Source organism: Tiliqua scincoides, chromosome 2 (genome assembly GCF_035046505.1).
Source record: "Tiliqua scincoides isolate rTilSci1 chromosome 2, rTilSci1.hap2, whole genome shotgun sequence".
Lineage (NCBI taxonomy): Eukaryota > Metazoa > Chordata > Lepidosauria > Squamata > Scincidae > Tiliqua > Tiliqua scincoides.
Genome location: NC_089822.1, coordinates 183,156,524 through 183,169,565, shown reverse-complemented (window position 1 = coordinate 183,169,565; position 13,042 = coordinate 183,156,524). Strand labels below are relative to the sequence as shown.

Sequence of the window (13,042 nt, the reverse complement as noted above, 5' to 3'; positions counted from 1 at the left end):
TTATTCCTTAAAATCACTTCAGATAATCAAAAAGTCAGACAGGTAAAATTTAAACCTTGAGAACGACAAAGATCTGTACCCAGATGAAACCATCAGATAACTATAGTACTGAAAATACTATAATACCATGTTAAATTGAAAATACCATGTTAAAATACACTGAAAATACCATGTTAAATTCATGTTGCAACTGACATTCCATAATTACTTGGTTTGCCCAAATCCTAAATGCGTAGATATATTATGAATCAACCATCAAAACCAGGAAAACTGCATCAACTTTATGAGCTAGATGTCTTTGGAAAACATATGAACTACTTTTGGAACTGTTTCCAAAACCTGGCCAAGGGAGCTTGAAAAAAAATTAAACAAATTCCAAAAACTAAGCCAAGAAGAGCTTGCCCACCATCCTAAACACAGTTGTGCCAAAACCATGTATAAAAAAACAAAACACCTGGTATTTATTAAAACAATGAGCTGTAATTCAAACATATTTCCTTGTAGAAAACCTGCCCTGCAACATGTATACATCTAAGGGAAGCAACTGAAGATATGTGCGGAACCATCCAGCACACATATTGGTGGATGCCTGCAGATCCCTAAGTCAACTATATGTCAGCAGTGTATAGATGCCAACAGGGAACATTTCAAGCACTTGGTCTAATCATTAATCAATTAATTAACTAGGTCAAGCAACTGCTTCTGTGTACACCATATGAAATACATATGTGAATTATAGCATTATAAATATACAAGCACTATAACGTCTTGTACATTTTCTTGAGACACCCAGAGACATTTATGCTCTGTCTGTACTTATGAGTTGGAATAAAGAAAGGAAAACAGATACCAAAATTGTTCAATGAATGCATGTGCATACACTAGAGGAAAGGTTTGCACAGTACAGTACGTTTTGGGACAACTTTTACACTTGATCAATAATGTACAGGTGCAGCCTCTGTATCTGCAGATTTGGGACCTGCTGTTTTGATGAACTGCAGGTTCCAAACCTGCGATGGAGACTGAACCTGAGCTGCCAGACATGATTGGAGATGTATGATCCAAAGATGTCCTTTTGCATCCGTAATGTATTTTCTCACTCACAGAAGAGTTGTTTTACACCTTGCACTAAATGTTGCATAAATCCAAATACAGTTGGACCTTATGACCCACGAGTGATCTGTTCCCAGATCTCCCATGGGTATCTCACAGATATACAAATCCACAGTCCTGGTTCACAGGACCTCTGTAGGCAACCAGGGATTTTCTCTGGTAACTGTGTGGAGCTGTTCTGAGGCCTGCAGAGACCTCTGAGGGCTTCAGAATGGCTCCCAAATTGTGCAACTAGTATATCTGAAAAGGGACTTGGCAGGCATCCAAGACACACAGTGGGCTGCTTGTGGGGTAACTGGCAGTCACTACCATCACTGAGAACATGTTTGCTGTTGCAAGGGGCAGGTGCTGCTGGGAGCGATCACTGGGCACACCCCAAGGCCAGGGCTTCCTCCCTTCAGGCATCTCCACCCCCTTTTCCTCACCCACTGTGGAATGCTCACACTTGCATGTGTGGAGAGCAATCAGGCAGCGGGACCACCCCAAGGAGGGATGGGAGCCAGGCTGCATAGGTTATGGAGGGAGCATGTATGAATGCTGTGACACAGCAGCAACCCAGGCAAAGTTTGCCTTAGTCAGCTTCCTCCTCCTGCAGCTGATGCTACTCCAACACAGCTGCAGACTCTTCCCCTAACCTGCTATAGTGCACTAGCATGCATGGAGAAGCAGACAAGCAAACGGACCATTCCATGGAGGGAGGAGGCAGGAGAAGAAGAGTCTGGTGGCAAAGGTGAGGGAGTGTGTGGATGCACGCACCCTGTGAGACAGCAACAACCAAGGCAAGGTGCTAGAACTGGGCAAATTGCCTGAGCTTCATGGAGAAAAACTGCTCTATCTTCTCCAGGAATGCAGTACAAACAAAAATCTTGTATAAGCAAAACATGTGTTTGTATAATGAATTTAAAAAGTATGAATTCGTACTCCTCGTTATAGCAAAATCTTACAAAGAGATAGCTTGTATAATGGGAGATAACTGTATTGGGTCAAACCATTAGTCTACTTAGCTCAGTACTGTCAATACTGGCTGCTAGCAGCTCTCCAGGGTTTCAGAAAGCTTTCCTTGCCCTACTTGGAAATGTCAGAGAATGAACTTGGGACCTTCTGCATTCTTAGATTTTCTACCACTGAGCTACAACTGTTCCCCAAATACAGACTGAACTTTGTTTCCAAGTTTTCTTATAGCTAGGTTTTGCACTGCTTTCATTACTGTAAACAACATTTTGTATATTAAAAAGTTGGAAACTTCTGAGGGGGTCTCATTTCATCAGATTAACCTAATCAATTCCCTTCATTTCTGCTCGGAAAGATAAAGAACCATCAGGCATACACTACTGCCACCTCATTTCCTACTACAATTCTTTCATAAACATTCTGCTGAAGATTCATCTGGAGTACCATCTAATACAGCACAAGAGTTGCAGCTAGACAGCAAAATCAACTGCCTTCTTCATGTGCAGGCACAAAGGCCTCTGCATTTTGACCAGTGACTCGCACAGCTACACCTAAAACATCATGTTACTTACTGGCAAACACAACACAGTTAGCGAGTTCTACCCAGTGCCAGGGAGACGCTCCCCCTTCCACCCAACAGGATATTGCAACAGTACAGAACTTGGCACCATCTACTCTTCAATTGGCTGGAGCATAATATTATCTCAACAAAGCCTTTTAGAGGGGATACTTCATTTTTGTCATTTCTAAACTAGTGTAGTCCCAAGTACTGGAACACTATTTTGTTACCTGTCTTCACTGCTCCCACCACTGCAGAATCTTAATTTCAAAATTAATTTCAAATGGCAGGAACAGTGTACCCAGGTGATGTTCTCATAAGTTAGATTCCATCTAGGAAGCCAATTGCCAGCCCTTACTATCATTTGCATAGAATCAACTCAAGGAACACACATGCCATAACACTTACATCATGCATGGAATCCAAAAGTTTTGTCAGTTGATAAAATCGTTGCCAGTTCTGGCTTGAGTTTCCTTCTCTCTTCACTATGGCTTTCCCCAACTCTTTGATGTAGGTCATTCGAATTTCTTCAAACAGGGCCTGACTCCTCAAGCCTTCCTTGGGAACTGAAATATTGAGGTTTAGTTGTCAGAATGCAGAGTCTGCAGACATTCAGTTAAATATCTTTCCTTACATTCAGAATAATAAAAATAATACTGTCAGAATCCAGACTTCAGGCAGACAATAAAAAGAGCATGTTGAGGTTTCCTACAAAATAAATATTATGGTTAACATCAAAGGCTACAAGTATTAAAAGTTCTGTTCTCCACGACATGGTACAGCAAAAGAGGAAGTACAAACTAGTTTCAAGACCCACCAGTTCTGCAGGCACCCAGATAATTATAGCAAAGCTCTAAGTGGCTCTGTCCAGCCATATATGGAGGAGATGTGGTTGTAAGCTTCTGCAGGAGGGAGGTCACCCTTCTTGTTTTGTCTATAAGATTGTGTTGTCTACCATGTTTCCAAAAGGACGGTTTCCAGGAAAATATAAATGGCTACCATTCTCTATTTTTATTCCTCTGCCTTGCTTGACTATTCATGAGCTGGGAGATATACTACAGAATTTTGAAAGACCACCTGACCACGTAACTCAAGCAATGTTTTCCCCCAGTTATATCAGAGACGCAGACTCACATTCACCTCAATCTGTATGTAGTCTCTCTTTTCCAATATTTACAAAATGCCACTTTCATTAGGAATTTAAAGTCACCGACTATGCCAATGCTCAGGTCACAACTTTTTCAAGCAATGCATTTGGTGACATTATAATCTTAAATCACATAATTTGAACATATTTTTGTACTACCCGTTATGGCAGGTGGTGATTTTTTATATACAAAATTTTTTATAATTTTTAAAATTTTTATACAGAAAAATTTCTTGCATTCAGCACTTCAGTGACAAGTGGCACTTTTTAGCAATGACCAGCGTATATGCCCTGACTGTGCTTTATGTATGCACACACAAAGTGTCCTAGGAACGGGGAGGTGCAATGGGCACCAGGGAATGAAATGATTCAAATTAGGTTCAGTGTTGCCCAATTCCAGCTGAAAGGAGGAACACAACTTACACAATGCAAAAATATATACGAAAACGCTACAGAAGAACACCAACGATCACCTACTTGTAGAGAGAAGCAGCAAAGTTTTCATGCAGAGATATTCTTCATATGAAACTTGAAGCCGAGCGAATTCATTAGTAACCATCAGCAAACGCTTGCATTGCTCATACATACAGGGCAAATTCATTCTCTGCCTGAGGAAAGAGCACACGCACATCCACATCAGTACAAAGAGACCAATCCATTTCTGTATGGAATAATTCTGGGAAAAAATACAAATCATTGTCTAATAAATCTTTCAAAAGAATCAAAAAAAGAAAGTCAGAGAGCCTTCAGGAACATTGTTTTGTTATCTGGAAGCAATGTGATGTAGATAAAACAGCAAAGGCCTGGAGATGTGAGGGCTGTGAAACAAATCTAAACAAATCTGGTGAAAAATTGATTTTCCTAGATTTACCTCTTTCAAACCAAACCATAGTCATTTCAATCCCAAAGGATTGGGAATGCCTTATTATCGGATGCCAGACTATTGGAGTTTTACTGTATTTGTTTGGCTGTTATGTAAAAAGGGGCTGTTCCTTTGATGAGCAGTAGTAACTTCCAGAAATTACAGTGCAACTATCTTGGCAGCAAGCCAGCTTCATGACAGAATAAGACAGTATCTAGCAGCCACACAATGCTCAGAAACATGGTAAGTGAATTGCTTTAAGTATCCTAAGCGCTATGCAGCTTATGACTTTAAAAGTAATAACTAGCACTTCTGGAAATGGAACTGGAAGCCAAGCTCTGGGGCTCCAATGAGTTGAAACTGCAAGAAAGTAGATTTAGGCTAAACGTGAGAAAGAGTTTTAAGTGTAAGAGCTGTCCAAGACTGGAACAGTCTGCCTTGTGCAGCTGCAAGGTCTGTATCTCTCACTGGAAGGTTTCAAACAGAGGCAGGATGGCCAGCTGTCAGAGACATTGTAATAGCCCGCAATGAGTAGAGGGTTTGACTAGTCAATTTACAAGGCATCTTGCAACTCTTAACATTCTATGATTGTTAATATTAAAAAAAGGAATTGCATGCTCCACAGAACCGATTCCAGTCAAGAAACATGCAGAAGTTATTTTTGTTTTGGCACAGAGAAAATTAACAGATGAGTCCTTTTAAATATGCTTTTTCTATTTTAAATCCTCAATTTGGACTATCAAAAGTCAGCTCCAAGTAGTTTTTAAACTAGCATGAGATTTTTAGTCGTTGCTGATAAAATGTTAGTACTTGGCTAGAACTGGAAGGGTAAACTAAATGCTTACTAAAGAAAATCTAGTGATATTAGTGACAGACTCTCTTCCTGACAGTGAACTCAAAGATTAGTGTAAACGTACATATTTTTCTAAGGGAAGGGGCTGGGGAGTATATCACTTTATGACATCTTCTATATTCTGTGCTTTGTAAATAATCCTGTCACACACTGAACTAGGCAGAACAAAGGATTAAGTGACAAAGCTTCTGGCTATCATTCATATTAATATAATTCTTTGTCCTAAATAGAAACTGGAACATACCAGTAGCAAATAAAACCATTACTGACAGTTTCTCAACTGAATCCAACTAGAATGAGAATTTTCAGGTCTTCATTTATAGAAAATAAGTGCTTTGTGTTGGTTTTTGTATTGGGGGGCACAATTTTTTGTGCATTTTACTATATTTAATGACAACGCAATCTCAGAAATCAGTTCAATTTAAATTATTTGATTAATTGTATCATGCTTTACAGAATTTTTTTTTCTATTTTCAAAGTTACTTCCTTTTCACACTCTGACAGGGGAATGTAGCTGGCAGACAGGCCCACACCCTGCCATATGTTGCTGTTTGAAGAGGATGTGGGGTGTAGCATCAAAATCTCAAGGTGTGCTAAGATGCAGGCCATATTTTAGGTGCTTTCAAAGTCTGTCATTTATAATGCCACAATTATAATGGATATACATTTTATATGAGAGGTATAGCTGTCGAGAAATAATTCCTTAACATTAAACAACTGGAGGAGGGTGGGTGACTGAAAAATCCTACCTACTCCTGCTTTGATACCCCCACACCTGTCCTTGGTTCCACTCATCCAAAGTTCTCACTCACTCTCTCTCTCTCTCTCTCTCTCTCTCTCTCTCTGAATACTAGGTGTCATGGACAATCAGGTATGCTTCCACCCTTGTGCGTTTAAGCTTCCCAGAGGTATCTGGCTAGCCACTGCTGAAAACAAGAGTGCTGGAATAGCGGAAACAAGTGATTGGTCCAAGACCAAAATGTAATACAAGGCCAGACGTGTTCTAAGTGCTAAACACCAAATTTTTCCATCTTACCTTTGTTGCTATGACCCATATATTTTATGGAAGGCAAACTGTAACAATGAGATAAGAGAATACAAAGGGAATACAAAGCAGAGGTGAAATCTAAGCCCCTGACACCACAAATCATTTCCCTTTTTAAGCATTCACCAGTTCTTGACCAACATTTGCTGCAATGCTCTACTATACCATGCTCTGAATTGTCCCTCTCCTACCACTCATGTTCACAGAAACAAAAAGTAAAAACAAGTGCAGGTAAGCTCACAGAGCAATGTGGCACATGGTACTTCTTCACACAATGCATAATTAACTTATGGAATTCACTGCTGCATGATGTAGTGATGACTCCTAGATGTGAGACAACTAAACAGCTTGGCGGAACAACTCAGCAGAACGAGAGTCATTACCAATGATAGCCATATGGAACCTCAGAGTTCACAAGCAGTATACCTCTGACTACCAGATGCAACAGACAAACAAAAAGAAAAGATAATCAACTTCATGCCCTTGCAAGTTGCCAGAGACATTTGGCTGGCTGATGGACTAGATGGAGCTTGGTTTGACCTTAATACAGATCAGACCTTGTCATCTGTGGATTTGACTCAACATGGGTACCTTGACCTGCATTGAGGGCCGACTTATACAGTGTACATTGAGGTATCCTCCAGTCATGTGTCCAGAGGGTGTTCTGTGGTGCGGAGAGGTAATGTACAGCCTCCCTGTGTTTCAGAACACCTGTTTGCAGGTGTCTACGACATACTTTTGTTTTATTTCAAAAAACCTGAAAGCATCTTAGAGGCCTCTGGCAGGCCTTCAGAGAAACAAGTTCAGAGGTCCCCTGCAGGCCGACAGCAGATTTGTTTCAGAGACCAGAATCCCCTGAGATACTGAGGTCCAATTATAGTTTGCAATTGCAATCTATGTACAATGGGAAGTTCTTCCTTAATCAGTTCTTCACATTTAAGTGCATGATTTTATTCTTTTATCTACTAATGTTTCTTAACCAATTAAGTACAACATAATGGCTGGTGTCACCTAGTTATATTTTGTAATTAAAGAGTCTTAGGAATATGATTTACCTGTAATTATGACTTCAAAGTGTACAACTAAGAATGAGAAAATAAACAAATATTCCTGCAACTAACCTTCTCTGCTATTAATAATGAATAATTAGTAATGATATGGTGGTTACAGCAAATTTGCAATGTAATTACATTATAACTATCCTGCAATTACAATTCCCACTTCCTCCTTTCAGTATATACCATGCAAAACACTGCTTACTATTTTGAGTGGGGTGTGTTTGTGTGTGAGAAAAACTAGGATTATAGGTTCAAAGAGAGCTATTTAACCTGACTAAAAATACAACATTGGTGGCCATTTACATTCCTTAAGTCCCTATATTTACAGTATTATTCAATTTACAGTTCAGAAGTATTTTTCATGTCTTACTAAACAAAAGCAGCAAATCAGCACAAACACTGTATCAACAAACCTCAGAAGCTAGTTTGGCTGACTGAACTAAGAGCACCTGGTAATGGCAGAGAGGGATTTTAATCTTTCTGGTCCATCTCTCTTTCCAGCACACCACATTTGCTACTTACAACGTGTTTACAGGGCCAGCTTTAGGAGCTGCGGGGCTCAATCAAAAAATTTTTACCTGTAAGGTAACACAGGCCAAATTTAAGGAAGGTTAAATCACCTGAATTTATTAAGCATCTAACAGACAGGTAAATAGGAGATATGATTAATTCTGCTAATCATTACTACAGGCTAATTCATCGACATTCTTGAAATTACAGTAGTAAATGAGAGATTAAAAAAATTTATATCACCACCAATGGAAAATACTGTGCAATGCAAAATCATGAGAGCTTGCTGTATTGCACAGCACACGTGTCTCACATGTTGCGAAGACTAACTAGAATTTCCTGCTTGTCTTTCAAAAATACTGTGCAATGCAAAATCATGAGAGCTTGCTGTATTGCACAGCACACGTGTCTCACATGTTGCGAAGACTAACTAGAATTTCCTGCTTGTCTTTCAAAAATGGTTAAATGCAAGTTCAAGTTGTGGTGTGAAATTCTAAGAGAGCGATCTTGACCAGCAGATGATTTCAGTTACTGCATTTATGACTTATTAAGCAAAAACTATTAATGCAGTGATTTTCGACTAATGTGCCACAAAATGTTTGCAGGTGTGTTTCGATAGTTTGGGGGAGGGTCATTTAGTAGCAGGGCCATTGGGGGATTTGAGCCTCCCACCTACAGCCATGTGTGCCTTGTTAATTGTCAAAAAACTGATGATGTGCCTTGACAATTTTAATGTCTTGTGCCGTGAGATGAAAAAAGTAGAAAATTACTGTATTAATGGAACGATCCATTAACAGGCCTACAGAATAGCAATCCTTCATTGTTGTGCTGCAATTAGTATGTTAAGCTGAAAGCAACTACAGGTCCAGCCTATTTATACACGGAGTTTTTATACAGGGATTTGACTCAACACGAATGGCCCCTGCAAATGAGAAAGAATGTGCTGATCCTCGGAGAAGGGGAAAAATGCATCCCTTTAAAATCAATTTTAAAAACTGAACAGTCCTTTATCAACAGCCTCCTTAATGAGAGAGAGAGAGAGAGAGAGGGCAGCAGGCTAACAATCCATCAATCCTTCTTTCTCCTTCAGACCCCTCCCTACCCCCAGCAAGTGAAAGAAATGTGATCATTTTGCATTGGTGAAGGGAGGGGCTGAGTGAAGTGCCGATGGATTGTCTTCTTAATGACTCTTATCTTAGAGTCAAAAGGCTGTTTTTCAATCACTGGAGCAAAGAAACTTTGTTTTTTAAATTGATTTGCTATAGTGCTTTTTTTTAATCCACTTGAGTGCTTGGAATGGAATCCACCGAATAATTAGTCTCAACCTGTATATGGTAATACCTTTATTAGAACCAACCAAATGATACAAGTTCACAAGCAACAATGAGTTCTCTACAACTCTTCAAATTATATGCATGAAACGCAAAGCAAATATCAAAGTAGTAATACTTGCTTGATATCAAACAAAAGTAAAAGCAAAAAAAGGAGGGAGATGCTGAACATGGCGTAAAAGCTAAATATGGCATTTTATAACAGTTTTATGATGAAGGGCAGAATGAGTTAGGCAAATTTAATTTCATCAGTCTTACCAGCTACAGGTAGGTGATTTCAGAATGCACCCATTTACAGAAACTAGTAAGGTTACCAGTGTAACCTTAAACTGGGAACACAGACACGTTCAATGACATGAAAAACTCTCTTCTCTCAAGTTACAGAAATGATCTGCATTTTTTGGAAACACAAATCCTAGAAAATGTATTGCAAAGAGATAAATCACAAGAGTGTAAGTTACTTCTACGCACAGATATCCAAGCCTGGACCCCATGCTTTGACTCCCCAGGAGATCAAATGGTAGTGCCAGCTGATGAGCATGCAAGCAGAGCGTGAAGCAGTACCAGAAAGCAACATACCACTGCCTCAAGACACAGAAGCTGCTTTAGGAAAGTATTTAGTTGAGCTTCGCTTATTCTGAAGCTTCATTTATCTTCAACATTGCATTTAACCTATAGTTATAAACTTTAATCCATCTGGCAGTAATCCACTTCTTTATTCCAACACTTCCGTGTTCGGCATGATTGATTCCTTCCACAAGCAGACAAAGAAATACAGGCACACATTTTTCATAGGGCTGCACAACGGAGGCTGATAAAAGATCAGGTACCTAGTTCCAGAAATCTATGTATGGCTACAAACCCCTGGAGGCACTTAAATAACAGTGCCTGGTCCTATCTGGTCCTTCCAGCTCTCAGACAAAGCTATGAGAAAGGGCTGGCACACATCTACTTCACATATTTCCTTCCCTTCAACAGTCCCCAACTCAACTGGAGCGTCTTCCTAGCTGGACCCTCTGTGTGGTCTGCAAAGAAGCCATCTGTGCACCAAGAGAGGTCAGAAAGCCATTGTCCTTGTAGGATGCACAAAGCTCACTGCCACACTACAGCCTTTGTGTATGAACTTCCCTGCCTGCTGGTGACATCACATAATCATCTCTGAGGATCAGCAACGTAATCAGCAACTCTTCCACAAGCCATGGGAAAGATCAATGGAAGACCAGTTGATTCTTCAGATGGTCAAGCAGGATGACTTCCTGGTCTATGTCAGTAAATCAGTCGAGATCTTTGTTGAGAGTCTATTTATGCTGCAGACCTATAAACTTTGTATCATCCAGCTATATGTTGAAATGTAAATGCACACTTTGTGAATTTTCCCCACTAATCCATGTTGCAACAATAATTGGTGAGAATATCTCATAATCTCTGAATAGTCTGGCATTATAATAGGAGTGAACACAGAAACATGGCTAAAATTTAACCAAACTGAATTTTAGGGTGAAAATCTACTTCACCCTAGTTGCTTCTAGAAAGCAACTTTTACAAGGAACTGAAATACAGAAGCCACATATGTTTAATTCACATTCTTTTCCTAGTTACTATTTCAATCCATTTTCCAATTGTGTACCATCACCCAGTGCCACACAAAGGCCATTACAGCAGTATCTCAAATAGTGTAGGGGGACATTTCCCCTAAAGTCAAATGCTGCACGAAGCAGTGCTGTTGGAGACACTGTGCATCTAACAGGCAAGAAATGGGTGCTGATTGGTACTGCTCCCATTGTTAAAATAGCTATCAATCATGTTGCGACAAAGTGTTGCAACAAACCAGTACTAACTGGTTTGTTATGTTATGGTAGGTGTTATGGTAGTGTTATGATAGGAATGACTGTAATGTGTTATAGTATTACTAGTACAACCGTATTAGAGATGTCACTATCTATTATGTGGAATTCACGTTGCAGAGGGCATCTGAAGGCATGAGCTTATTTAGAAGCAGCAGGGACATTTAATACTCTTAATTTATTATGACAAAAGGATTCACAGATGTAAAAAATGGGGTCAAAGTATTCAGACCAATAGAAATTAACAGCTGTTGCTTTAAACTTAAAGGGAGTTTAAGGAGCAAAGTTAGGGGGGTAGGCAAGGTGTCTACCACTGCCTAAGCTGAAAAAATTGCACAGACAGTGGTGAGCTGCTTCAATCACTCTGCTCCTTCCTTACATGGTCCACTGAAGTCTAAAAGGACCACATAAGGAAGGAATGATGCAAGGGGGTATGGAAGCAGTAATTTTCTTTGTAGTACCTTTAAATGAAACAAAAAGAATAGGACTTGTACAGGATTGTACAGGTAGGAGCAAAGTAAGTACAGTGTGACCTCAGTATCTGTGGCTCCAGCATTTGCGGTCATAGAATGGAACCCCCACAGATAAAAAGGCTTAACTATAGCTCCAGTTTTATTCCTTCTTTCTTGATAGGAGTGGGGTGGTATCATGCGGTCGTTTCTGTTTGGTCATTCCTGATCTCCCTCCATCTTGCTAACCTACTGTTGCACAAGTATAACTTCTAAAGCAGTGTTTCTCAAACTGGGTCGGGACCCACTAGGTGGGTCGCAAGCCAATTTCAGGTGGGTCCCATTCATTTCAATGTTTTATTTTTAGTATATTAGACTTGATGCTCTCATGGTATATGACTACATTTGGGGAAATGTTACAAACCTGTAATTTTAACAAGCTACTATGTATATTCTTTTAATGATAGTCAATGGGTCTTACTCCTGGGTCAGTGTGAGTAGGATTGCAGCCTAGGATTGTTAAACATTTTCCTGCTTGATGATGTCACTTTGGGTCATGACATCACTTTCTGTGGGTCCTGACAGATTCCCATTCTAAAAAGTGGGTCCCAGTGCTAAATGTGTGAGAACCACTGTTCTAAAGAATACCACCCCATTGTGATACCACTTTTGCCATATTCAGTACAGGCAATTATGGTCATGCATGATGATGTCTTCAAAGAAATGAAAAACATCCTTCTTCTAGGAAGTCCATGACAATTTAAATATTCAAATAATAATAATGAAAAATTGATTTTACAAGCAATTGTTCTCTCATTACAGAGCAAAAAAAAGGTCAGGAAGCTTTTCATGAAATTTAACCAAGTATTAAAGACACAGAGAAAAGGACTTGTGCTACTTACTCATTAACAATCAAATCTGGTGCAAAACACAGCAGACTTCCATTAGACTGCTTGTATGATCTCCATCCTAGAGCAAAAGCCATCAGAAACATCCACGAATACTGCAGGAGGGTCATTTGGTCATCCAGATGCAAGTTTCTGAAACCTGATTAAAAATAAATAAACTGGCTCTAACACATTTCCTGACATAATCAAAGCACTGCCTGCCCAAACCAGCATGTTGAAATTTATAGTACAGAATGGTTTTTGACAATCCCAAGCCAAACTGCAACAACTAAATTCAATTGAGAAACATTGTCCCAGTAATTTCATTAAATATTAAAGTTAAATTGCAAGATAGGACATTAAATAAAAGCCCATCAATATCTGCAAATACCCTATTTTAAAATTAGGGGCAAATTGCAAAGCACTCTTAGAG

General features: G+C 39.5%; 1 protein-coding gene across 1 annotated transcript in view; it reads right to left on the bottom strand.

Moving 5' to 3' along the window:
* The window catches only part of NR3C1 (nuclear receptor subfamily 3 group C member 1), a 96,237-nt gene that overhangs the window by 7,680 nt on the left and 75,515 nt on the right, over window positions 1-13,042 (bottom strand). Inside the window, exons 6-8 of the mRNA XM_066612513.1 lie at window positions 12,625-12,769; window positions 4,248-4,378; window positions 3,032-3,189 (exon numbers count right to left, since the gene is read on the bottom strand). Of these exons, the coding sequence (XP_066468610.1) occupies window positions 3,032-3,189; window positions 4,248-4,378; window positions 12,625-12,769 (434 nt within the window). The remainder of the gene's footprint in view (window positions 1-3,031; window positions 3,190-4,247; window positions 4,379-12,624; window positions 12,770-13,042) is intronic.